At 45.2% G+C, this 27,509-nt stretch overlaps 1 protein-coding gene across 1 annotated transcript; it reads left to right on the top strand.

Annotated features, from left to right (window-relative positions):
- The first annotated feature begins 548 nt into the window (after positions 1-548).
- Positions 549-26,209, top strand: LOC140698742 (uncharacterized). Its single transcript, XM_072969670.1, has 9 exons — positions 549-587; positions 4,254-4,611; positions 11,615-11,677; positions 13,171-13,248; positions 16,723-16,863; positions 20,699-20,783; positions 22,621-22,723; positions 23,154-23,244; positions 24,145-26,209. The coding sequence occupies exons 1-8, from the start codon at positions 549-551 to the stop codon at positions 23,235-23,237; spliced, it is 951 nt and encodes a 316-aa protein (XP_072825771.1). The 3' UTR covers positions 23,238-23,244; positions 24,145-26,209.
- Positions 26,210-27,509: the final 1,300 nt, after the last annotated feature.

The following is a 27,509-nucleotide window of genomic DNA, read 5'->3' as shown; positions in this document are numbered from 1 at the left end:
ATGAACGGTGAATATTATCATCCTAGGCGTTGTGAGGATTATGGAAAAGAGCAAGATGTAATTTAAATGTAAAGTGTATAATATATATATTTGATATTAAATTTTACTAACAATTATAAGTAAGAATGTCAGAGCTGAGTAAATGTGACCTGGGACATTTTGCCACTTAAATTTCAATTTGAATCTGGTTCTCTGTTTGCTTTGAAGACTAGTAAATTCTGTACTTCTGTTTTGCAAAAGGCAAAGCAATTACCAAGTTCTCTCCAGTTACCGAGGGGAGAAGTCCAGTTTTCAACAGCTTTGTCTTTACCACCGTTAGGTTCAGCATAGATGGGGACCACAGAAGAATTTATGACTCAGGCCAAATGCAAATAAACTTCAGTGGACCGTCGATCATTTTCTGTGTTTTAAACTAGGACATTACTGTATTTTTCAGGACTCTTAGTGAAAAAGACAGGAATCAACTCAAATTAACTTAAGCCAAGGACCGCGCAGAGTATTACCTGTACTTGAAGAAAGAGTTTTGGGTTTAGTTCAGCATAGGCTACATGCCTGTCACCGAACCAATGCCTGTAGCCAAAGGGATGGTGGGTCTCTGATTAGGTCAAGTGATGGGTCGAGCGCTTCCCTTTCAGTTGTTGCTGGATGGCCAAAAACAGTAGTCACCTCGCTGAGCCAGCTGTACCTGGTGGGCTGTGTGCTCTCAGCTGAAACACTTGGAGAAGGACTTGGCTTCCTGACACCCTGCGAAGCTTTACTGATGCTCCAGAATTCACTGGGCTTAAGGACATTTTTTTGCAGGATGCCTATGACACTGAAGGCTGAAGGCTTGAATCGCCCATCCAAATCTATTACACAGGATTTTGGAGAGACATAATTTTACTGCTTACTCTGGGAAGATGAACTGTGTTGCCTTGAGCCAAAAGCCAAATGTATCAGCCTTAACAGCAGACAGAGGAGAAATTTTGTAAAGAGCCAACACCCTCAAACTCCTGCACAGGCCAGTGAATCATGGGCACAGTAAGCTTCAGGAGTTGGGGCTGGATCTGATCTGCCCTTCAGATACCCCCACCACACCAAATGATTCCCCTCCCTTCCCTGAACTGTCCATGCTACCCAACTGTATTGTCTGAAAGTCATACCCTGAGTGTCCTTCATAGGGATTTTCTTGAGGATAAAACTCATTAGAACATTAATTAGGCTGAGGCAAGCTTGAAATGTGTCCAGTGTTGGCTTTGCCACCAACAAACTGTGCAACAAAATGTGGAACAACCCTCTCACTTTGGAGAATCTCAGTTTTTCTCAACTATAAAACCAAGGGCTCAGATGAGAGCACGTAAGATCCTTTAAGGGTGACTTAACAAAATGCTTGGCAGACTCACAGACATAGAAAACAAACTTACGGTTACCAGCGGGGGAAGGGAGTGGGAGGGGATAAATTGGGAGTTCGAGATTTGCAGATACTAACTGATATAAAAAATAGGTGAACAACAAGTTCATATTGTAGAGCACAGGGAACCATGTTCTATATCTTGTAGCAACTTGTGGTGAGAAAAAGAATATGAAAATGAGTATACGTGTGTTCATGTATTACTGAAGCATTGTGCTGTGCACCAGAAGTTGACACAACATTGTGAACTGACTATTCTTTAATAAAAATATACATATACAACCCCCCCACAAAAAACAAAAAGCAAAATACCTGGCAAATAGCAGTTGATAAGGGTTGATTGGTCTTTGCTCCCCCTTTCCTCCTCCCAGATTTACACTCCGTGACTCAGTGTCTGATTGACCTGTTGACCTATCATCCATTATCAGGAAAAAGAGAGTGGGGAGTGGGGTCCGGAACAATAAGATTTTGACTAAGAGGAAGGAAGTGGTGAACGCATGGCCATGTCTTGGATTACTGTCCAACAACAGCCTCTTTATTCAAACCCCTCTTCTAACCCTGGTAAATATGCCCAAAGCTAGCATGCAATGAAAAGTCAACATTTTAGAGGTTACCCTCACCCTGATTCTCTTTTCACTTTATAATCTATCTTTATAAATGGCCAAAGCTTTCAACACTTAATTTCTCTTGGGGAAGAAAGAGAGCGGGGCGGTAAAAAGGGAGAGAGGAGATTACTGAGGGAAGGCAGCCCGTCATGGGAGACCACCACGGGCACATGGGCAAATTCCTGAGTCGGGAAGGCTGAAGAACAATTTTAAAAGGGAGATGACTAATTATGTTTAACTTAAAATTGTTTTTGTTGGCTCTTTAGTTGGGATATGAGAATCATAATTGTGATATTCACAAATGTTTTCCGTGTTTAAGGGGTTTGTTTATTTGGTTTTGCTTTTGTCTTCTAAATAAAGGAAGGAGATGAGATGTTTCTCTGGGTGTGTAACAGAGAGCACGTTAAAGGTGACAAGTCCATCCAGAACTGGCAGAGGTATTTTTTTTAAAGGCCCCGAACTTCAGTAAGATGCGGAATCGTCGCCCTAACTGATTTTCTCTAGGTCTGAAGTGGTTAGGTGACCCCAGCTGGCATTTGGGTTATGCGTGTAAGCCACCCAGCATAGGAAACAAACTAGCTATGTTTAGTAAGTGGCCTCACTGCTTAGGTTCAGGGTGTGCCTGAAAAATGGCTGGAATTCCAGGCCAGCCCAGATACCAGCCTGGCCCTCTTCCTCCCTCCAAGCCTTCTCTAAGTTGATTACAGTGGCCAGTCTCCCCTTTCCCCACGCCCACACAGGAACTTCAGATTCTAGAACATTATTAACATTATTGCAGTCGTCTCTTTGCAGGTGTTTGCGGCACGCAAAGATGGAGACTGGGACCACACTACCGTGCTCCAGTGATTTCCCCTTACACACCTAGGAGTGCACCTGGCCCGCAGAGCAGGTTAATTAACACAGATTGACGGGGCTGAGTTGTCACTGCCAGTTGTTGCCTGACGGTGTGCCGCCAGGTCTGGGTTACAGTGCGGGGCTTGGACCGGAGCTACAGTTCTCCTGCAGGGTTTGACTTTAAGTGGTGCCTCCCCCTCCTTGCATTTCCATATTGCTACACTCACTGACATTGAGCCAGGTCGACCAGTTCCCAGACTGGGCTCTTTCCACTAAGGCTGGCTGCGTCCTGAACTACAATGGTTAAGTGTAAGCAATGAACATAAATCAGAGAGCCTAAGAAAGGTAACAGCCAAGCTGGAAATTCAAGTCAGTGAGGAAGAAACCATTCTCTTGGTAGAATGTAGAAATGAAAACAACAACAAAAAAGTAAGTGTTCCTTTGACTCACCTGCTTTATAAATGAGCCCCTATGTCTCAGAACATATGATCCCTTTGGCCATGTAATTATTTCTTTGCCCTCCCCCCGCCGATCCCCAGTCATGCCTGTGTTCCTACAGCTGACCCTGCCCTAATGACCTCCCCACTCCCTTTGGACATTTTAAACTCTACCCTTTCTTCTGGGCAATGAAGCTTTCTCGACTAGATTGTAAGCTCCAACAGGGCAGAACCCTGTCTGCCTTGTTCACTGACTATTCCAGTACCTGGCTCAGGCTCTTCACGGATATTGTGGCAGGAAGGATGGAAGAAAGAGAGAAAGAAACCATACTGACCTATGCTACTTTGCCTTCGTTGAGCTCTTGTGTTTATAGTCACTACTTAACAGTAGATCTAAGTTGCTGCTTATTGCTTTACCTGAGTTTGCTAATATTTTGAAGGTAGAGAATTATATTTCAGTATTCAGCCCCCTTCCAGGACATGATAGCTTCTTAGTAAATAGTTGTTGATGAAAGAATGGCCTGTTTTAGAGACCTTATTGACGGGCTGTGTACGGCTTCGTGTTCTTAGCACTCAGTATCTCTGCTCTCTCTTAATAAAAACCAGCCGATGCCACCCCCGCCTGCCCAGCACCCTGGGGGCTGCGGGGAGAGAAAGAGGCAAATCCCATCCTCCACGTGCCTCTGCAGAGACAGCTCGGTGAATTTTCCTACCTGAATGACAACCACCCCCTGAAACTTCAGGCTTAATGTTGATATTTTCATGGATATTGTTTTTTCAAATAGAATCAGACAGAAACAATACGGTTTTATCAGTTTCAGGGACGCAGGTTGCCGCGTCGGTAGCAGTGCCCTCACCGCAGGTACTGGTTAAAGGCCATCGGCTCCTCCTTAAACCCCAGCGCCCTGGAGGCTACGTGACCTCATCTCTCAAACAGGCTGTGGGGGGTGGGAAAGGACCTACGTCCTGGCCCTTTTGCTGTGGCAGACCCTTCTGCACCTGGCGCTCCCAGACTTCTCACAGCCCCTGGAGAGCTCCCCCGCCCACCCCCGCCCAGGTGACTCAGGCAAGTCCCCAGGACCACACTCTGCTCTCTGTCCGCCCGTGGGCCTCCGCTCACAGGTTTCTAGTATTCGCTTCTGGCTCCTTGGTCTGGAGACCTGCCCAGACTTTATTCTCAGGAGCACCGGGCTGAGATCCTGTTTGTCTCTGGGATTTCCAAGCTGCCTTCACCCCATCTCTCTCCAGCTTCAGGGAACATACACCCTTCATCAGTCTCACTCTGTGGGAAACTTCAGACTGGGCCAACTGGTGGACTTCAACAGCCTAGGGGAGGAGGATACAGGCAAGTGCTGTTAAAATGTATAAAGATTTACCTGTGGGGGTTGAAGATGCAGTTGGGCAGAGGAGATTTGGCTCTGTCTTATCTGATTCCTTAAAACTGGCCTGGCTTCTCCCAACAAATGCACCCCATGAAAGATTCACATCTGTCCAAGTTCCCCCCTGACTCTTTATGCCATCTACATGCTCCAGTGCACCATATTCTTCCTTATTCTCCCATATTCATGCTCACTTAAGTCTTCAAATTTGGCCTCTGACTGATTTTGGCTCTAATCTTGTCTCCTCTCAACAGAGATTCTAGTCTCACCCTCAGCCTTTTGACTCAGGCTTTTGTCTTCTGCTTCCCTGGGCCCTGGCCGCTTGTCCCCCATCAGTTATCCTTGGATCCATGCCCTCCTGGACCCTTCCCTGAGAGCTGGAACGTCCTTTTTCAGCTCCTGAGGCCAGGGGATCCAGTCAGAATGGGTGATTTTTCCAAAAATTCTAGGGTTTTCCAAAGCCTAGTTCCAAATACAGGTAGAAAAGGATTTTGATAAACCCTTCTATCAGTTCAGTAGCTTGAGTGACAGGTTGGATGCAATAGAAGAAAGATTGAAAGAAGAGAAGAAGAGGGTGGAGATCATCTGAGAGGTGAGAGAAGAGGGAAGGAAAGAATTACTACTCTTCCAAGATATTCCTATATTTAATTTTTACTCAGAAAACTACCCAGGGTGATTTTTTTGCACATAATTTCTTGGTTATAACATTATAGAAATAGTGCATTTGTCAGCTCCGGACTGATACACGTTGTAGGTATTTAGCCTGAAATTAAAGAGGTAGAGGGAGGGAAATATCCTTTTCCAGCTCTCAAATGTCTCTTTTAGTCCCTCCTGCCTTCTTTCCTCCTTCTGCTACCTGTCAGCACTGAAGGCTGGGGACAGCAGGAGGCTGCTGTTGGGGAACGGCACATAGTTTATCACATTGTGTAAAAATCCCAGAGCAACTGTCACTGTTCAGTATCAAATAATAGGATGCTGTGGAATTACAGTTGTTCTTTCTTCAAATGCCAGGGAGAGCCCCCATGGGTTTCTGGGCAGCAACCCCTTTATTTGGAATCAGCAACTGAGTCTTGGAGTCAGCACCTAAAATGAAGTCAGGCCCCTTTGTTTGCTGTCAAGGATCCATCTCTTATGTCGATGCCAGATCAGTCTTCGTCCACAGGGAGAAGGGTGGATTATCTGCGTGGACAGCGGGATACTGTGCTCATGAACATGTGTGCGCGTGTGTGCCCGTGATGAATGGAGGGAGGAGGCACGGAATGTGCTGCTGGGGTACGTGTTTAGTCGTCAACACAAATATGGCTTCGGAGTGATAATCACTCTATTGGCCCACTTATCCTTCAAGGGACTCTATTTCTTCAGGAGACTGAAGTTAGTTGAAAAGATGCCTCATGATGGGGGAGGGAAATTGCCAGGAGAAGGTTGACCAGCTGGCTGGCTGCCATCGCTAGCAGGAGACTGAATCTATAATGGCTCAAGGTTCTGGTTCTCAGCCTTGATCAGAAGAGGTGCTGTTCGTTCAGTATGTCCTACCCCAAGCCATCACCTGAGCCAAGCACTCACATACACCATTTTATTTAAACTCCATAGCAAGCCTGCAACGTGGATATTATTAGTTCCAGCTCAACATGAAACTCAGTAGGTGAAGCAACTTGTTTCAAGATCCTCAGGTAATACCTGGCAGAGCTGGATTCAGACGTACGCCTTCTTAACTCCAAAGCTGGTGTGTTTAATTACGATGCAATACTGCCTCTCCTTGCAGGGCCCCAAATTGGAGCAATTAATATACTCAGAGATGATTAGACTTTTGCTGAAAGACAAGGATTACAGAACTCACAAGAGATGGCTGAGTAAGCCACACGGCTCGTTTGTTTAACTCTCCAGTGACCAGAATGCCAGTGGACCCTAGGAGTGTGGAGGCATCCCAGGCTGAGCTGGAAATCAGGAAATCATTTGGTGCACAGGAATGGGAGGGTAATGAGGTGAGCAGCTCTGAGAGCACTCGTGACCACGGGGAAGCCTGGGCTTCTGCATGATCAGATTCAGAGAAATTCTCTGGGCCCAGCTGCAATCCCAGCTCCCCCGAGCCCCTCTACTACCAACCATTCTCTCTTCTGATGACACATTTTATCTTCAATGAGCTCACACTTTTGATCTATACCAGATTTATACTTGGCCAGAGAGATACTGTTTCTTTTATCATGAGTTAACAGAACGAATTACCCAGAGGACAATTTTATTTTCTTTTCCCCAAGGTCCTGTGGGGAAAATGGGCTCACAATGGCCCACGAGAACGTGGTGGACATTGTTGGTTCCCCAGTCAGCATCCTTTTCTGCTTTCCTCCTTCCTGAGTCCATGCTAACCTGGGGCTTCTAGTCAAGTGAAACAAGTAGTCCTCCTTAGGTGTTTTGAATTGGGTTTTCTATCATTTGCTGCTAAAACATCCAAACTGATCCAAGTACTCCTTCAAGAATAGATTTAAGTAAGCCTTACTTCTGCACTAATTCTTTCAGCAAATAACGCCTTTATACCAGGTGTTGCTCTAGGTACTTGAAATATATCAATGAATAGAATGAACAAAGGCCCCTGTCTTTGCGGGGCTTGCATTCCCGTGGGGAGAGACAGACAATAGACAAAGGGCGTGTAAAGAAGTAGCTGACCCAGTATGTTAGAGGATGATATGCGCCATGAAAGACAAAAAGTGTAAAGCAGCAACTCAGATTGGTTTCACCCAAAAGAAGAGCCTGAGACAAGGGTTTTAGCGCAGTTAGTTAATTTAGGAGCGTACAGGTGAGGGAGAAGAGAAATGGACACAGGGAAGGGAGAAAAGCTAGTGAACTGTTTGTTAATTAGAAGTTGACTGTTTTACCAAGCAGGGAGCTCATCATCGTGCTAGAAACCCGCTGAGATGTCACATGAAAACATCTTGGAATTGTTCCCCTGCAGGCTGGGAAATCTGGGTTATTTATCCTTTAATTTGGTTCCTCCTTAGTTGAGGGCTGCCCCGAGGGCATTGAATCCTCAGCTCCCGTTAAACTCAGGGGCTCCCAGCAGGCTTGGCAGGCAAGCTTCAGTGGTGGAACCCCTGAGTGGTGGAACCCCTGGAGGAACCCCCCAGGAAGTGAAAGAGACAACTGAGGTGCTTAATGGGGATGTCAGTCAGCTTGTGGAGACTGTCCACCACAGGTGGGCTGTGGGGTCACGGACAGAGTGTCAGCAGGGTCTGCTCCAGCTGAGTAAAAGGGATTGGGAGCACAGAGGGGTGGGGAGGGGTTTAAATAGGATGGTCAGGTTCGGCGTCATCAAAAAGAGCATTTCTACAAAGACTTAAAGCCTGTGGATATCTGAAAAAAAGCATTCCAGGCAGAGGGAATAGCAGTGTCAAGACCCTAAGCTCAGAGTGTACCCAGAGCATTTGAGAAACAGCAAGCAGGCCAGAGTGGCTGGAATCCAGTAATCAAGGGGGCGGGTGATAAGAAGTGAGGTCCAAGGGGTACTAGGGCCCGGACATGATAAGCCATGGTAGACCTTGTAAAGATGTTGGCTTTCACTCTAAATGAAATGGGAAGGTATTTTAGGATCTGAGTCTGGTGTCTCAATTCTCTAGTGGTTGAGAAATTCTCAAGGAGGAAAGTCAGTTAATGCTCTTTGGGGCTGACTTGCATTGTCATAGGTTCTAGAGCCGGAAAACAGTAAACACAGAAATGAGATGCCAGACGGTCCTTCCAGGTACTCCAGCCCTGAACACAGACATCAGTGTTCCTCTCTTCAGAACATCTGTGGGTTCTAGTCATTGGCTCACTATCTTTGAGGACCTTCTGTGTTGGTCATTAACCAGTTTAGGGAGTTGAATGCTAAGTGTGTGGAAGAAGCTCCTGGGATGTAAGACAAAAAGGAATTTTATCTTGGGCATTACCATCAATGTTGTTCTTTGCCTTTGTTTCTAGAATTAGGACCATCTACTCCCCCTCTTGTTTACAGTGTCCTGATGAGGAAGGTCTACTTTTACATTCTCAGTCTATAGGCAAGGAACTGTAAGCATAGAAAAGATGGCTTTCAATTACCACATGGTGTCACAAGGTTTCTAGATCTTAGTTACATAAATTTACAGTTATATATAGTCATATAACCTCAGTTATAACCTTGTGGGTTCTATAGATCCCTGAGTCTTGTGGTGTGTCTTGCATTTTTGGGTACCTTATTCCCCTTTCTCAGTGTCAGGACTGTAGCATGTCTTGTCTTAGTGGTTGATGAAACTTTTGCTATAGGAAATAGAGAAACAATGAGATAATAGGTTAAATAAGAAAAGTCAGGGTGAATTCCCAGTATTCAAAATTAAAGTTTTCCAGTTTTTTCATTGTTGAATAGAGCTCAACACCCCCCTCCCTCCCAATTTTACCATCAATTCTTATGTCTATCTGTTAGTATTCAGATTTTAGTCCCAAATACAGGGTTCTACTAATAAGGGCCAGAACAATTTGGAGAGTAGTTACGGCAAAGACTGCTAGCTGCCTGCTGCAATCTGTTGGTTCCTCTCTTGCTAACAGGATTGCAGCCAGGGTCATGACAAGACTACAGGCCTACCTCAGAGATGTGGGTTCAGTTTCAGACCGCTGCGATAAAGCAAGTCCCACAAACTTTTTGGCTTTCTAGTGCATATAAAGTTATGTTTACACTACACTGAAGTCTAGTAAGTGTGCAATAGCATTATGTCTAAAAATGTATATACCTTAATTAAAAAATACTCTATTGCTAAAAATATGCTAACCGTCATCCGACTCTTCAGTGAGTCTTTAATCTTTTTTGCTGGTGGAGAGTCTTGCCTCAGTGTTGGTGGCTGCTGACTGATCAGGGTGGTGGTTGCTGAAGGCTGGGGTGCCTGTGGCAATTTCTTAAAATCAGACAGCAATGAAGTTTGCTACATCCATCGACTCTTCCTCTCACAAATGATTTCTCTGTAACATGCAGTGCTCTTTATTAGCATTTTACCCAAATAGAACTTCTTCTTTCAGAATTGGAGTCAGTCCTCTCAAACCCTGCCACTGCTTTATCCACTAAGTTTACGTAATATTCTCAACCCTTGGTCGCCCTTTCCACAACCTTCACAGCATCTTCACCAGCAGCGTCTTTAGACTTTCAGCAAACGGGGCATAGAAGTGAGGTCTTGGAGTGCTCTTTCTCCCGTGACGGGCAGGGGTGGGCAGTCACAGAGAGAACTGTTGTTAACAGAGGTGCATGACACGGGGTGGATGTTACACTGTTCCGATAGGCCAGGCTGTGCTGTAGTAACAGATGTTCTCAACGTTCTGTTTCATGAAACAGCCAGAGTTTATTTCTCGCACATGTGTGGTCCATTAAGGTTTCAGGCGACTCTTTGAGCGCATCACCCCCCCAATGTGGGCTCAGCATTCCAGTCTGTTTTGCCTTGTGGGTTTCATCGTTTTCACATGAGGATTTCTTCATGGTCAACACAACAGGGGAAGGGAGACAGTCAAACCGGTAATTCAGTGCCCTTTTCCACGCCCATTGGCCAGAAGTCGTCACGTGGCTTTGCCCAACCGTGGGGCAGGGTGGTGTGTCGGGAAATGTAAATCCCCAGTGTGCCCCGAGGAGAGGGTGACAAGATGGGAGAGTGAGAAATCTTTACTACGGACGCTCAATCACAGTGGGAAGTGTTTCTGGGAAACTGTGATGTGAGGCAGTCATTTTCACTGGGGCAAAAGGAAAGATGGACAGAAACTAGGATTTTTATTACGATTTCTCCCTCTTCCTCTCTTCTTCCTTCTTTTTCCAGACCTTATTCCTTTTTCTCTTTCTGAACAGTACTTCTGGACTTCTTTTTTAATTATCCTGATCTCTTTGTGTTCTGAAGCAGCCTGAATTATTGAAAGGCTTTAGGTTACTTGGTGAACATCCAGGAAAAAAAAAATATGGTAGTCACTTGTCTAATACCTAATCAAAAGATGCTCCTAATAACTCTGCCCTTCTCGGATGGTGCCCCAGCTCTCCATCTGTCTAGATCTTGTTTACCATTTCCAGCCTCAATTCTCACCCATGCTCACGTTTTAGTTTGTCACAGAAGCACCTGGAGTGTTTGTTAAGCCCCTAGATTCCCAGGCCTCTTCCTCAAAGATCAGGATGCGGCACCTCTGGGGTGGGATCCAGGAATCTGTATTTTAATAAGTGACCTATGATAATCCTAAAGCAGGGCTCCACAGACCACTTCTTGAGAAAAAAATCTGTAGAAGATGAAGCACTGGAGCTTCTGCATTTGCTCTCGACATGTTCCTGTGAACTAGTCCTGGTCTCATCTCTGGGTCTTTGCCCACGTGGCTGTCTCAGGCTGAATCATTCTCCTGGCCGGTTCTGTACCCACGCTTCGCTCTTCCAGTCTGGCAGACTACCACTCATCCTTCAGTTCTCACCAATGTCACTCTCCCTGGGAGACTTCCCTGAAACTCAGGCCCTTGAGTCTGGGGTTAAGTGTCCCTCCCAGGTGTTCCCATTACAGTCGGTAATGCCTTTATCATACTACTGACCTCAGCATATGGTAATGGCCTGATTACCATTCCTATCCATTACCAGACTATAAGCCGTTCAAGTGCTGGAGAAGTCTATTATGGTCATAGCTGCATCCATTTTCCAGTATAGTTACCAGCATGTAATATGTGCTCCCAAAAAACGCACTGAGTGAAGGTAAGAGAGAATTACTTAAGGGAGGGTTAAGGGCAAGGGATCAGAAAGTCCACGCGGGGAGCCGGTAGGACTGACCCGGCTGGCAGCAGTGTTATACTTTTTCACATTTAAAGGGCACCCAGAGTGAATTGGACTTCTTATATGGATCAGAAAATATTGATTGTTTTTAGTGTCTTCACACTTTGTTGAATCATAACTGGACCTTCTTGTTCATCACCCTACAAACCCAATAACCTCTGTAAGTGTGCAATTATGATATTTTTTGCTTTAAGTGGTGGAGTATAAAGACCATTTTCCACTTGCCTCACCGACATCACACAAGAACAACCACTACGGTAAGAAACAATAACAGAAATTTCATCTTCAAGGAAATTAGGAGATTTGGGTAACACAACTATTGTAATATCTGAAAACACAGTAGAATGGCAAGACCTTTGCAGAGTGGAGTAAGCCATAACTGCAAAGGGAACACCGACAATAAGCAAACACTGTGGTCTTTAGGGCCCTGGGAAGGCTGAAGAGTTAGGTGAAAATAACAATGTGGACTAAAAGCAGGGATACTGGCTAGAGATCTGTCAACAAGTTAGTATGATTCTTGCCACGTCGAAGTTGGGTGTCTCTCTCTCCTTCAACCAACCCCAAGAGAGGTGAATGATTTATTCACCAGTGAAACTGAACCAAAATAGATCTGACTCATCAGGCACAGAGAAGGGGACACGATTGCAAACTGAAATGAGAACTCGTCTTGAATGGTGAAACTCTCAATGTTCTTTCCCCAACTAGCTCCTAGAATGTCAGAAACCAGCCTTGTACTAATAGTCAAGAGGATGTTGGGTCTTTCTCTGGAGATACTCAAAGATCCTGGAATTAAGACCTATGGATTTGCCATTTATGACTCACCAATTAAAATGCTGATTTAATATCCAATCACTCTCCAGTTAAGCCTGTTGGTCAACAAGCCATGCCAGCGCACAGGGAACTTCATGTCCACTTTTTTAGTGCATCACCATTAAGTGTGAGTATCAAGGATGCCAAGACAATTCAATGGCGGGAAAAGAGATTTTTTTTTTTAAAAAAACAAGTATTCTTGCAACAACTAGATAGCTATCTGGAATGAAAGGAAGCTCAGTTACTACCTTATTCCCTTCACAAAAATAATTTGAGAGTGACAGGAGACCTAAATTTCAAAGAAAAAGTATAAAATTCCTAGAATATCTTTACGACCTATGTGTAGTTACAGCTATCTTAAAGAGGACACACAAGGCACAATTTAAAACCTTTAAAAACTTTTAGGTGAGTTTCCAGTATATATTACTATTTCTTTTTCACAGAATCTAGATTATGTTTTCCTCTTTGAGATGGCTCCGGGTCCTCATTATAGACCTTAGATACGGTGCTGGCCTCTACTATGACACTGCCCCTGGGACCCAGCAGGTGTTATGGGACTATTTGCTTAAAGTAACCTGAGACGGAGGTGTTTTGCTTTGTCTGTTTTGGTTTTGTTTCTATATCTGATTTTTTTAAATCCTCTTTCTATGTCTGATTGAAAAACAAACCATCCATTAGGATGCCAGCTGTTACTGCTCATAAGTTCTTTCTTAGATTGTAAATTCTACTCCGGAAGGCAGGAGTTGGGGAGATTATAAACATTTATTTTGTTTTTAACTTCTCACAAAGCGTGTATTGTTACAACGAGAAACACGTAATAAAGGAGACAAAGATTAATGCAGTTTCTACCCTGTTCTCTCCTGTCATGGTATTTATATTGTTTTATAATTACATGTTAGTTTACATGTTTTAAAATATTTATGTCACCCTTCCCCCCTAGATTACGACCTTCACAAGGGCAAAGATCGTTGCATCCTTCATCATTCGATTTCCACCCAGTTCCTAAGACAAGTGCTTGGTACGTAGAAGCAACTCAATAAATACTTATTGACTTGATGAAGGAACAGTTTCAGGCAGACCTGGAAATCAGCTAAACTTCTTAGACTTCCTGGAAAGGAAGAATCAGAGGGCTCTGTGTAAAGAGCTTTGCTCTTTGTAATTTACACGTGTTTTGTATATTTTATTTCTTATTGAAGTTTAGTTGATTTACAATGTTGTGTTAGTTTCTGGTGTGCAGCATAGTGGTTCAGTTATATACATGCATATATATTCTTTTTCATTATAGGTTATTACAAGATACTGAATGCAGTTCCCAGTGTTATTCATTAGGACTGCATGTGTTTCAGAGCATGGAATTTGCGACATCTATTTTGAATTTTCTGGGTTTTTTTTTTTTTGTCCCCTTCTTGGTAGCTACTCTGATTTCTGGCTCTGTAACCACTAAATAAATCTGCCAGATACATGGTTCCAAACAGGACAAGTGTAACATCACTGCCTTGCATTGTTCAGTAATTATTTCAGGCTGCACAGTCAACATGTGATATGCTGAGCACCAGCTGTAAGCTTTGGGGCATGGTAGAGGTTCTGTATAATAGAAAAAAAGGAAAGCAAGATCTCTGCTTTCAGGAAGACTGTGAGAATGGTTGAGAAGACTACAGGGTTTCAGAGGAGAGTCTGAGATAGAGTTTAAGCTTCTAAAAGGTCTTGTTTTATATCCTCTTCATACGACATCTAATCACAGCGCCATGTGGTCATTAGGCTCGTTCAAATGATGCTCATTTAATGACGCGGCCTATGAAGAACCAGGCACAATTCTAGGTGCTAGAAATGCAGGGATGCTCAACACAAAGCAAGCTCCTGTACCCCTGATGCTTGTGTTCTAGAGGAAGACAGACAACGTGGAGACCCACGGAATTACAAGGGCACTATCAGAGCGTAGTGAAGCAGAGGGTTAACGCAGCAGTTATTTTAGTTTGTGTGGTTAAGGAAGGCTTCTCTAAAGAGCTGGCATCTGAGCTGTGAAGAGTAAGAGGAACCAGTTATGCAAATATGGGGTGCAGTGGGGGAGGCACGGGGCAGGCAGAGGAGCCATCTAGTGCAAAGGCCTCGATGGGGAATAAACTTGGCCTATGAGAGGAACTGAAAGACGGTCAAGCAGCTGAAACTTAGTGGGCTTGGGGGAGGGGGGGAAGAATGAGGTGGAGTCCGAGAGGAAGGCAGGTCCAGGTCACCCAGGGCCCTGGAAGCCAGGGGTGTTGGCGGGGTGGGGAGTGGGGAACTGCTTGGTGCTAGTTTCTGAATGTGATGGAAAACTACTGAAAAGCTTTAAGCAGGGAGACACAAAATTTATGTTTACAAAGTCTTGTTCTGACTAATGTGTGCGGAATGGAAGAGAACAAAAGAAGAGGCAGAGAAATGCGTCTTGAGCTTACCAGGGATAGAAGCAGGGGGCTTGTGTTAGATCAGTAGTCGTGGAGAAGGGGCGACATGGATGGACTCAGGATGTGTTTTGAAGGAAGACTCAAGAGGATTTGCTGATGGCTTTGAGGCAGGGAGAGAGCAAATTGAGACTCAAGGATGGTAGCTTGGGCTACCAGTAGTGCTATTTCACGAGGGTGGAATCACAGAAGCCAACAGAAGGAAATGTTTCAAGGAGAAGATAATAGCCAGTAAGTCAAATATTTCTGATACGGGGAAGTCACAAGAATAGGAGTCATCCCTGGGCTGAGTGACATGGAGTCACTGCTGATCTGGTGGCATGGCAAGGAGAGGAGCCCTAGGGGTGAAGGGAGAAGACAGCGTGAGGGCAGGAACAGGAGCAGGGACCATAACCAACTCTCCCAAGGAGGCCGCCGTGCCGGGGGGCGTGGGGATGCGGCAGGAGTCGGAAGGAATATGGAATTGAGCTTTTTCGTTCTTTGTTTTGAGAGAGATACTAAGACAGAGCTTGCGTGACAGTTGGGTGAGTTAGCAGAAAGAGAATGACCTATTATGCAGAAGAGAGGAGGGATGTTTACAGGAGCAGATTCTGGGAAAAGGTGAGAAAGCTGAGCCGCAGGGCAAAAGCAGAGCTACCCCCTTTGCTGGGGGCTGGGGGCCCTTTATCCAAACTAACATGAGAGGAAACAGTATCTCCAGTGCAGGCAGGTTGGGAGTTTAGATATGGGAAGAAAAGGGAGTTCTTTGTTTAGTGTCTGCTTCTATTTTCCTAGTGAAATATAAGGCAAGGTCAAGGGTGGAAGGGCACAGGTGTGTGAAATTTGAGGAGAGAGAAAAAAAGAGAAACAGTTTTGAAGAGTGGAAAATTGCAAATTGTCTACTTGAGTGTCTATTTGAGATTTGTGGTCATATGGGGTGTGTGTGTGTGTGTGTGTGTGTGTGTGTGTGTGTGTTTTCTTTTTCTTTTTCTTTTTCAGTCTAGGAACATTCAGCTGTGGGCATTCAAGCTTAGAGAAGTAAGAGCAGGGTTTAATCAAGTTGGAACTTAGCCTGGTTGGTGCTCCAGAAGGAAGGAAGGGCTAGTGATTTAAGAGTGTTGACAAAGGAATGATTATAATTGTAGATTGTGGACTCTGCACTAGGTAAGGAGGGAAGAAAGATGTGAATAAGTTGGCCGATTATAGCTCCAGTGGATTGTTCATCTTGATGAGGTTAAAGAATTTTTTAAGTAAGAGTATTTAGAGGAAGTGAACTAGACGTACAACAGCTGGTAATCAGAAAGCAGGACACTTGAAATTGAGAAATCAGGAGACAGCAGGGTCAAGGGCATGATTATGGGGTGGGATAAATGAGGTAGGATGAAGGATCAGATCATCAGAAGTGAGGATGTTGAGGCATGAAATGGCCAGAGTGATGGATGGATTATCCACATGGCTATTGTTGTTGGAAAATATGAAGACAAGATTGGTAGTGAAATGGAAGACACTGTGGTGCTAAAGTCATTACCGAAAGAGGGCGCACTCAGGGGTTGGTAGCCAACAGTAACAATGAGGAATGATGGGGTGGATACAGGACCTGGGGATTCTGAAGGTGGGAAGAAAATGATCTTCAAGCATCAGTGGGAAGTAAGGATTAGATGTGAGAGAGGAAAAAAACGGCCTCCACTTAGGAGAACCAGGATTGAGTAAGAGAACTGGTGGAGGCAGGGTTGCCAGCATCGTCCAACTTCAGAAGTACCATTTACACAGGAGATGATATGAACGGTACTTAGATTCTGAGTTGTGCGGCACAGCCCTAGTTCAAAGGGGAAATCCAGAGAAGCTGAAGATACAGGGGGCGTTGTCCGATGACACAGCATGCGTTTCAGAGGGCCCAGTGGAAGGGGTGAGAGGGGCAGCTCCATGGATGTACAAAGACCCCAGGGGGAAAGGAGGGCCCAACAGGCCTCGGATGGCCTGGTAGCTTGAGCTCCCCGTGCCTTCTAAATGGTTCATTCACAGATTGACCTAGATTCTTAAACCATTTTATGCTGTTCAGTGTATATTTCCCCCAGGTCTCTTTGTGGATAGGATGTTAAATCCTGGGATGGTGACACTTTATCCCCTGACCTCTATCTTCAGTCAGCAAAAGCAACAGCCTGAAATGATGTCAGCGCATGTGTTTTGGAGGCAGACCATCACCCCAGAAGAGCAAGGTCAGGCACATTTGTGGGATTTCTGGCCATCGCTACTCTTCCACCTGCCTCTGGAAGTGGGGAAGAGAGGAGCAGATGAATTGAATAAGTGCCCAGCTGCCCGTGGAGGGCACAGTTGTCCCCAGCGTGTCTTCTGGAGTATTTCTCCCTTTACCAGTCCCTGGGTCTTTCCGTGTGAGCTCACCCTGAGCCTGCATCCCTGAGAAGAATCCACACAGTATATAGATCGCCTCTTCTTTCTTTTCCAAGATGGTGACTGGTTTCATTTCCCTAAAGTTTTTTTTTTTTTAAATCGCTGAAGAATCCTGGTAAATGACATTTGCCTGCTGTGGAAGCCTTTGCAAATGAGGTAGGAGTAGTTGAGCGGCTAAGATGTAAAGCCCAGAATCCAGTCCTTCCTAAGCTGGACCTCGTGGTCTCTCGTGCCTCCCGCTTTGAAGCACTCATGTTTCACTGTTGTCATTCCAGAATTGTTGTATGAATGACACGTGTCTCTGTAAGCTTCACGATGGCAGAGACCATGCCTTCCGCTGCCCCTCCCCACCGTCCCCCTCCCATGGGACTTCTGTGGAGAACGCTGGTGGATTGCAGCAAGGAGTGAATGCCGGCCCTTCCCCTGCCCACGCCAGTGCTCCCCGGCAGCTTCTCACACTCTCCTTTGTCTCCTAGCTGCCATCCAGGCTACCCTCACTCAGGGGTTCCCTGGGCCCCGAGCCACTTGCCACGGCCTTCCTCTGCGAATTAAATTTATACCAAGCTAGCAAGTTGCTCCTGCACACTCTGCTCTGTCCATCCGAAGAAGACCTGACGGTAGTGGCATTAAAACCACCAGCCAGTGAAAACGCCTATCCTGGATTCAAATCCTCACTCTAGCATTGTGAACTTGGGCAGGTGACTCACCCTCTCCGAGTCTCATTTTTGCTCCTGGCAAAATGACGATAACATCCTTAGGTACGCATACAGCTACTGGGATGACTAAATGAGATAGCGTATAGAGTTGCTAACCCCACGCCAGGGGTAGGGGAAGCTCCCAGTGATTGACTCTTGTGATTATTGTTACCATGACCCTCGGGCACTGGACAGTGTGCCTGGGTCAGCTAAGAGATGCTGGAGAAAAACGCTAATAGTCCCAGCCAGGACTCTCCCGGCCCCACAGCACCAGGAGCCCCCCAGCTCCTGTCTGAAGATGGGAGAGGAGGAGAGCTTGTCTTTCTGTCTCCTCGGGAACACGTGCTGATGCACGATGCAAACTGCAGAGAACCTCCTGCAGGGCATCAGATGGGCTCCAAATGGCAAAGGGATCAATCCAATGACTGAATTGTTGAGGATTTTCCCTTGGCCGAAAGTTTAAGGGGACCATTCTTTTATCCTTTGCTGACATACCATTTAATCATTACACCAAAAAAAAAGCATTTTGCCCATTAAGCCTCTTTTGTCAAACACAGAGAAGGAGGTGTCTGGCTTACATTTTTTTTATAGAAGACAAATGAAATGAGATAAACCATGATAAAAACCCAAATTTCACACAATAGCCTCCTTTCCACTCCTGCTCTTAACTTGATGCATTGTTCTTTCAATTATCCTCTCTTTGGCCTTTATCGAATATACACTCATTCAACTACCCATCAAGGTCCTATGAGGTGTCAGGGATGCAGATACCAAGAAAGCCAGACAATGGCTGTCCTTGTGGCCGTCTGATCTACACAGTGAGGTGGGAGTCAGAGGTCTGTGAAGGTCAGGGTGAAAGGCAGGACTGGTCCTGAAGCAAGAGGGGAGGCCAAGGGGGAAAGGGCAAGGGAGGAAGCAGGCACTGAGCACCTGCCACATGTGCTAGGCACTGTGCCAGACACCGCCCGTTTCATCCTCATGACGGCCGTCTGAGTAGGTAAAGCTCTCCTGAGCTTACAGACACGCAGAGAGTCAAATGAAAAAGTGGAACTTAGTGGCAGCATTGTGGCCACAATGAGGACAAAACAACAAAACAAGACTTAATGGTACATTGTCTAAATACAGCCCCTATCTTGATTCCAGCTTATTCTCCTATAATGATAAAAATAAAAATAACTCTAAACACCCATGTGTCTCTTACTGTGCTAAGCTTCATAGATATAAATTCATTTAACCCAGCTGAGGCAGGCATGATAATCCCCATTCTACAGATGGGGCAAATAGAGCGCAGAAATGCCAAGTGATCTGCTCGAGCTGTGCAGTTAACAAGGGAAGGGGGCGGGGCTGCAGCAAAGCCTTAGAGTCCAAGCTCCTACCCGCTCTCTAGACTGCCTTTTCTTCCCCAGTGATTTTCTTTTCACTTTCATTTCCTGATTTTTTAAAACTTGTTTTTATGTCTCTCTGTATATCCCATATCTTTTTTAAAGAAAAACGCATGGACTAGTAAAAGTAACAGTGCACACGCATGTAATAGCATGGCAGTGACTTCCCCCTTGTTCAGCGTAATCAAAGCATGAAGGAGAGGATAGGAAGAAATTGGAAAAAGTCCTTCATCTTACTTTCCGTTCACTTTCATCTTTATAAAAAAAAAAAAAAAGGATGGATATAGTCACAAACATGAACACAAATACACTCACACAAATTCTAGACCCAGATGAGAGAAACCAAGCAGACAGCTGAGACACAGCATGCCCTGCAGCCCTGGCAGCGTGAATTAACGTAGAGTTTCCGTGGCTCTGTTTTTACTTCTTTAATTCATTTACTTCACCTCTAAGAGGCTCGCTGGGCATAAGCAAGTGCCTGCGTGCGCATGCGAATGTGTGTGTATTAAGGTGTGAGTTTTGTTGACTAGACTGCACATTCCCTGAGCTAGAGACTGTCTTAATCCCTTTCTTATTTTGAAAAACACTCTCAATCACACACACCTATACACACGCACATCCTCATTCCTCCCCCATACACAGAAACTTGAGCAAAGAAGGCATTTACGGCAAACACTACAGGTCACGCATCCAATAACTCTTCTCATTCCTCTTTAATGAGTGAGCCGAGACTTTATTTTGGGTGGCGATATGCTTAGCTTCAGGGCTGTGTGATTCCCAGTCTCGCTCATGGGTAAGGATGTTCAATGAGACCAATGCAGAAGGTGTCGCGTGAGAATTCTAGGAAATCTCCAAAGCTGTGCCCTTCCCTTCTTCCTCCTTTCTGTCAAAGATGTGCGTAGGGCAGAAAAAGCTCTGATAGTCATCTTGGCCATAAGGGACTTTGAGGATGAATGCCTCTAGCTATGCTTGAGCAAAACAAAAACAGAAGGAGCTTTTGCACCAGCTCTAGGCTGCCCAGCTCTAGATTTCTTTCACGTGACTGTGACATAACATTGGATCTGCTTAAAACTTCCCTCCTTCCTGGTCTCTGTGTCTAGAAGCTGGACACAACTCCTAGCTGATAGAGGATTCAGTAGTTTGTTACCCCGAATGAAAACAAGTGAAAGAAAACAAAGCAAAGGATTTTCCATGAGTTTAAATCTTGCATCTTCATCTTCTGGGTTAAATAGTGAACTCAAAAGATTCTAAATCAAGAAAAAGAAGAATATTTCATTCTATTCCCCCTTCTCCCCTCAACAAAAGATAATTAAAACTTCAATGAGCCACCATTAGGGGGAACAAAATTTCCCAGGAAATTTCCAGTCTGAAGTGTCCATCCGGCTTAGCTGAGTGTTTCCCCCTCACCGGATCTTTCTTCCTCTTGGGTTGATTAACAGAATCTGTCAGTTTTACACGGCATCTTCAGAAACTCCATCTGCTCTCATCTGGCTGGAGGCCTCCTGGTGCTCTTAGCAATTTGGAAATCACAGAGTGATCTACCTTTCCTCTGTTCACACTTACAGGAAAGCCTCAATTCCTCCTTGTGAAAAACAAACGCTTTTTAACACAACTGGAGTGGAGCCTGAAAAGACAACAGTGGCCGAGTGGGTGTGTGAATTGTGAAGATCTTACTGTTGCATTTCCTGGGAGAGCATGTTTTCCTCCCTCAGGATTCTTCCTGGGACATCATGAATTCCTTACAGTGTGAAACCAGAAACAAGGAGAGGCAGGGAAGCAAGAGGCATGAGGGCACAGAAGCACTTACAAGGCGCTGGTGTGCGGGCGAGGGTTCAACAGCGGGCCTAGGCGGGCGGGGCGGGGCATCAGTCGTGTTTGCTCACTGTGTTGATCTCAAGCAGCTCCAGCAGCCCCCTGCACAGCCGCTGTCTCTCTCCACCTCCCCGCCAGCTCGAGCAGGAGCTTTGCACAGGGCTGTATGCAAGGTGCATGGACTGAGGTTCCGATGCCCTAAGTAACTTTTTCCTAGTCGCTCAACCAGTTGGCAGTGGGGCCAGGATTTGGATCCAGGCCTGAGCGATCTCACACTTTTAGTTCTTAACTCCTGCACTGGAAGGAAGGGACATGGATAAAGTGAAAGGAGAGAAAAAAGAAGGAAAGTTAAAGATGAAAAGAAACAGTAAGGGGCATGTTCAGGCGAAGGCTGAGCACAAGCAGTGCACCAGACTGGGGCTAGGAAACTGGGGCCAGTAGGTCAAACCCAGCCCGAGGACGTGGTTTGGGATTGCCTGCTGATTTTAACATCTTCAGAGGGCTGTAAAATAAAATGAAGTAAAAGAAAAAAGACTATGTGTAGAAGACCAAGTATGCCCACAAAGCCTAAAATACTTACTCCCTTGCCCTTCGCCCCTGCGCTCGGCCTGACGTGACTCCTGGGCCTCACTAGGCTGAGGTTGGCTGTAGGAGAGAAGGAAAGCGAAGGGGAGAGCCAGCCTTTGGTAAAAACCGCCCCCTGCCACCAGCATGTGACATGGATCATTTAATTTAACTCTTAAGATGACTCTAAGACATGATTGTCCCCATTTTAGCTGGAGGGAAAGCTGAGACTCAAAGATGAATTTGCTTGTCTAAAGCCACACTGGGAAGCAGCAGAGCGCAGGCTGGGACTTAGTTCTCTTGGACTCCAAACCCTCACCCCACACTGCACGGAGCCTCTTCCCCTAGGATTCAGCCTCCAGATTCTGTGCTCCTGAGCCACCAACCACGCCTAATGGAGAACAACAGTGCACACCTGTGAGCTGTATGTGACCACATCATCCCTTCAGTAATCTCAGGAAAACAAGGGGACATTAGGGGCACTGAGGAGGGAGTGATTAGTTGTTACAGAGCTGGGCTCACGGCTTTGCAGAGGAGGTGATAATGAGCTTGTCCTAAAATAAAAGACATTCCCTGCAAGGAACAGCAGGAATGATCTCAGGGGAGTGTGAGAGAGTGGGCACTCTGGGAAATGGTGGGCAGTTCTCTGTACATGGAGCAAAGGGCTCACGGTGGAGAGATGGCAGGACATTCCCACAGCTGGGTGGGAGCGGGATTAGGATGTTCTGAACCCAACACCCTGGTACCCTCAGTTGCTAAGGGCAAAAAATATTAAGTAGAAAGGAAAAAATGGAGAACAGTATACATTATTTGGGATGAAATGAGAATACATATGTGACACGTATATTAGATGAATGGTGATACTCAGAATGTCTTACAATGAGTAGAATCTGCCACTAACTGAATAATAACTCACCATCAACTTACTTATTTTGTATAAAATATTTAATTAAATTTTGTATAAAATATTAAATTAAATAGCCAGGATCTCTCATATAAGTAAAATTAATCCTCAATTAATTAACATTAATCCCTGGTGGAGAGCCATCTCTCTCTCTCTCTCTCTCTCTTTCTCTCTCTCTCACTTCCTCTCTCTCTCTCCTTGACACAGGAGCACGCAGCAAAAACTGCAAACATCTGCAGCCCGGGAAGAGAGTCCCAACAGAACTGGAGCATGCTGGCCCCCTCATCCTGGACTGCAAGTCACCAGAACTGTGCGATAACCAATTTCTTTCTGTTGTTTACACCTCCCAGTCTATGATATTTGTTACGGCAGCCCGAGCAGACAGAGACAACCTGCTAGAGTGGAAACTAACAGAAAGATGGAAATCACTCTGATTACTGAAACTAGAGAGATTTAAACCAAGATACTAACTACACAAGTGTTAGAAAAGCTGAAAAGCCAGCAGAGGACATGAGGCAACTCAGAGACGAATGACAGCAGAAGCTCCTGCTCCTCCAGGATTGCTAGGACAAAGGGAGGAGGCAGTGTTAGGAGAGATCAGGGACCGGGTCATCCACTGGAAGCTGAAACCATAGTGGGCTGCCTGGGGGAAGCAGGAATTTAGAGGAGATGTAGCTGCTGCTGCAAAGAAAGTGAAAGGCAGAAAAAGACCCTTATTTTTCCCTTCCTTCTCCTTTCAGCCTCCTCCCAGTGCCTCTCATTGGCTAAACCCAGCCAGTTCAGGGGACATTGGAACCTGGGAGACACAGCCCCCTGACGATTAAACCTCAGGTATGCAGCAGAGCAAGGGCATGAGGACTGGGTCTGAGGACAATCAGACCAAAGACTAGCATCCTGGTGGGGTCCACCAGTGTCTCTTCTTATAACGGCACTAATTCCATTGTGAGGACCCCACCCTCATGACCTCACCTAACACAAAGCCCCATCTCCAAATGCTGTTACACTAGGGGGTAGGGTTTCAGTGTAGGAACCTGGGGGGATACAGCATTCAGTATATAACATAGATACTATTATTTTTTGTATTTAACTCTGCTTTGCAGATTGGGAAACTGAGACTAGGAAGGTAAAATATCTTTCCCTAAATGCTAGCTTACAAAGGTGTGATTCAAATCCAGATTGAGCTGCTTCCAATGGCATACTATTAACTATTATGGGGCATTGCTGCCAGAGAGTCTGTCCAAGGACCCGGGACTCAGACATGTATTTGATGTGCTTATACAATTCAGCCAAATTCCTGTGACTGGGACTGGCTTGCGGGAAATGGCCTACGCTATTAAACCATAGGATTGATAGGACACTTTAAAATAGAGACATCTGTATCTCTCTACCATTCAAGAAGGCTCGCCTACCCATTCCCTCATTTCCTCCTTTGATCTTTGCAATACGCCTGTCAGGTTGGAAGAACAGATCTAGACAGAAACTGAAGATCAGAGAGAGCAGGTTAATTGCTGCAAGTCACACAGCAAGGAAGTGACAGGAGAAAGGAACACTTAAACCCAGACCCACGTGCGGGCGCTTTAGCCTGAGGCTCCAGGTACAACAGGTCGAGATGCAACGCTTACACATCAACCAGCGTGCGCGCATGCTTGGCAAAGGCCCATTAAGAGGGAGCTGCTCCGGCTGTGTCTTAGACTTTCTTAGTGTCATCAGATTCATTTCCTGGTTTTTCAGGTGAGAGATTCGAGATACCAGTGCACTGAGCTGCCTCTTTGAGGTTACCTACGCTATGGGACGCTCTCATGTCCAGGAAAGGCAAAGTATGGTGGCCAAGAAGGGTTTGCAATGAGGACTTCCGGTCATACAAGCACTTGCCTGGTGGCAGCTGGCTCCCCTGATATTTCAATGATCCCATCTGCATAAGAATAGATACTACCTCCAAAGCACTCTGCAAACATTTTGTTTTCTTAAAACAGGTTAAAAAGCATTCTTCCCTTTCCTTTGCACTCCTCATTTGCTTAAGAACACTTCTTTTTTTCCTTAGAATCTAGAGTCTACAGCAGAAAGTGAATTTAAAATTCATTTTAAAGATAATGGGACAATGAAGGAAGTAAAGTTTAAATATCTTATTGGGACATAGATTATTTGACTATATGATACATTTATTATTTGCACAACAACAACAACAACAAAAGAAAGAGTGAGCTTTCTCTCTGTGCATTTTACTGTGGTGGGCAGTTGGGGGAAAGAGACAGCCTAGTTAAAAAGGAAAGGGAACCCTCCTACACTGTTGGTAGGAATATAAATTTTTGCAGCCACTATAGAAAACAGCATGGAGTTTCCTTAAAAAGCATATTATTACCATATTATTCAGCAATCTTACTCCTGAGCATATATCAGGACGACATAAAAACTCTAATTCAGAAAGATGCACATACCCCGATGTTCACAGCAGCACTATATACAATAGCCAAGACATGGAAGCAACCTACGTGTCCAATCACAGAAGACTGGATAAAGAAGATGTGGTATATATACACACAATGGAATACTACTCAGCCATAAAAAAGAATGAAATAATGCCATTTGCAACAACATGGATGGACCTAGACATTATCACACTAAGTGAAGTAAGTTGGACAGAGAAAGATAAATATATGATATCACTTATATGTGGAATCTAAAAAAAATGATGCAGATGAACTTATTTATAAAACAGAACCAGATTCACAGGCGTAGAAAACAAACTTACAGTTACTAAAGGGGAAAGAGGCAGCGATGGATTAGGAGTTTGGGATTAACAGATACACACTGCTATATACAAAATAGGCAAACAACAAGGACCTGCTGTATAGCACGGGGAACTATATTCAGTAATAACCTGTAAATGGAAAATAATCTTAAAAAGAATAGATATATATGTGTATATGTATAACTGAAAAAAAAAAGACCTTTGAAGTACATGAGAAAAAAAAAAAAAAGGAAGTTCTGTCCTTAAAAAAATTATCATCTAGCACAGAGGTCGACATGTACTCTAACCCTGGTATATCAAATTTAATAATGATACTATAATAAAAGACATAATATGGGTGCTAGTGTTAATTCAAAGCTTGCCCTTGGCAATGGTCATCAATCTTGACTTAGTACTAAAAGAGTGAGCTTCTCAAACATAAAAAACTAGCAGAAATGAATTAAGACTCTGGTGAGGAAGTGCTGGTCCAGGCTATATCTGGCCTTGGGTTGTATCTGTCTGGCTTGCAGCAAGTTTCCTAAATTATCTAGAGTCCTCCTCCCTCAAGAACAACAAATACAGAGCTTCCCAGGTCTGAAGAATCGTGGGCCTCCTCCTGCTGTATATCCTGTTTTGCCAGTTAACTCAGAGATTTCTTCCCTTGAGACCATGGCAGGTGGTTCTGGATGGGGTCGGAACCCAGCCTTCCTGGTCCATGTTATGTGCTAAATGTTTGTGTCCCCACAAGATGCGTATGTTGATGCCCTAACTGCCAGTATGGCTGTATTTCAAGATGGGGCCTCTGAGGGAGTAACTAAGGTTAAATGAGATCATTAGGGTGGGGTTCTGATCTCATAGGATTCCTGGCTTTACAAGAAGAAACACCAGAAGCATCATTCTCTTTTCTCACTCCCCACGTGCTAAGGAAAGGCCTTGTGAGGACACAGTGAGAAGGGGGCCACCTAAAGCTAGGAAAAAAGATCTCAGCAGACACCAACTTTGCCAGCGCCCTGGTCTTGTCTAGTTCTGGCCTCCAGAACTGTGAGAAAATAAGTTTTTGTGGAAGCAATCTAGCTTATGGTTTTTTTATTATAGCAGCCCAAGTAGATAGTCAGGGAGGTGAGATCTCCGGGGAGGGGGGAGGGGGTAGGAGGGGTGCTCTGTGGGACTGAGTAGACTGCACGCGCCCAGGAATTGGACCTGCTGGGGTCCAGCTGGGGATGGGGCTCTTTGGAGACCTGGAGGATGGGGGGTGGTTGTAGGATGTGCAATGCAGGCTGAATGAGTGTCTTTAGGGTCGGCTTGGGAAGGCATTAATTTTAGATTCTTTGTGGGTAGGGGTAGTGTCGGAGCTAAGGATTAAGGGAGACGCTGAGCAGCACCCAGGGGTTGTGGGATGGGAACGCGACTGCATGAGGAGACCTGGCTAGGCTTCCCTCTACTGGGAGCTTCGGCTTCCTCCCTCCTCCCAGCAGGGGCCCTCTCCTGCTCTGAGCAACCTCTGGCTCCCTTCTTCCCTGTGATCTGGACGAAATAACTTTCCTCTCTCCCATCACTTACACCCTCCTCGTTACACAAACACATACAAATGTAAACACATGTATACGTAATTCTTATCGAACGACTCTTAGTCTATAGTTTGGTTTTGGAGGGTGACGCTGACTTGCAAACCTCAGTGGTAGAGTGATGGTATCAAGAAATGGTCCCCTCCAGGGACATTTACATAAATGTATAGATCATCCCTGTGTCTCAGAAGGCTGTGGCAGATGGGCTGGAGTAGCCTGTGATCTGCTATTGGTGCCTCCGTGTAATCCCCTCCCCTCAAATGTTGGCAGGACCTGTGACAGGTTTTAACCGGTGGAATGTGGCAAAGGTGATGGATGGGCGAGACTGTGTGCTGGTAATTACGTAAGAGTGTGGTGTCCATCTTTCTAGAGCCCCTTCTCTCTTTCACTCTTGCTGACTTTAAAGAAGCAAAGTGCCATGAAACCTACAGCTGCAAGGAAATAAATTCTGCCGACAACCTGAGGCAGCTTGGAAGCAGATCCTTCCTATAAAAGAAAAAACTCCCCTGTGTTTCTCCTTTACTACCACAGTTCATTTCTGACACCACATGTGGGTTTTCCACACATCAAGCAGTTCTCTGTGACACCAGCTGGGTGTCTCACAATTGAACTCAATTTTGACACTCTTCATCTCAAGATAGGATCAGATCCCATAGGTTAAGGACCCAGTCCTACAAGACCTCTCCCCCTACCCCACCAACTTCAGATGCCAATCACAAGTCCTAGGTGGTCACCTATACTTCTGACCAGCCAGCTATAAACAGGGGTTCCCACAGCCCAATCCTTGGATTTGACAATTTAGA

Source organism: Vicugna pacos, chromosome 10 (genome assembly GCF_048564905.1).
Source record: "Vicugna pacos chromosome 10, VicPac4, whole genome shotgun sequence".
Classification (NCBI taxonomy): Eukaryota; Metazoa; Chordata; class Mammalia; order Artiodactyla; family Camelidae; genus Vicugna; species Vicugna pacos.
Note: the sequence above shows the minus strand (reverse complement) of the source record. Positions and strands in the feature narration are given on the sequence as shown.

What these genes read in the sequence shown, in the direction of transcription:
- LOC140698742 (XM_072969670.1), top strand. Translation starts at nt 549, where the DNA reads ATGCCTGTCACCGAACCAATGCCTGTAGCCAAAGGGATG. An exon ending in CCTAGGGGAGGAGGATACAG is followed by an intron (nt 4,612 to 11,614) that starts GCAAGTGCTGTT and finishes TTTTGCTTTAAG; the next exon opens with TGGTGGAGTATAAAGACCAT. An exon ending in GTTCCTAAGACAAGTGCTTG is followed by an intron (nt 13,249 to 16,722) that starts GTACGTAGAAGC and finishes TATTTCCCCCAG; the next exon opens with GTCTCTTTGTGGATAGGATG.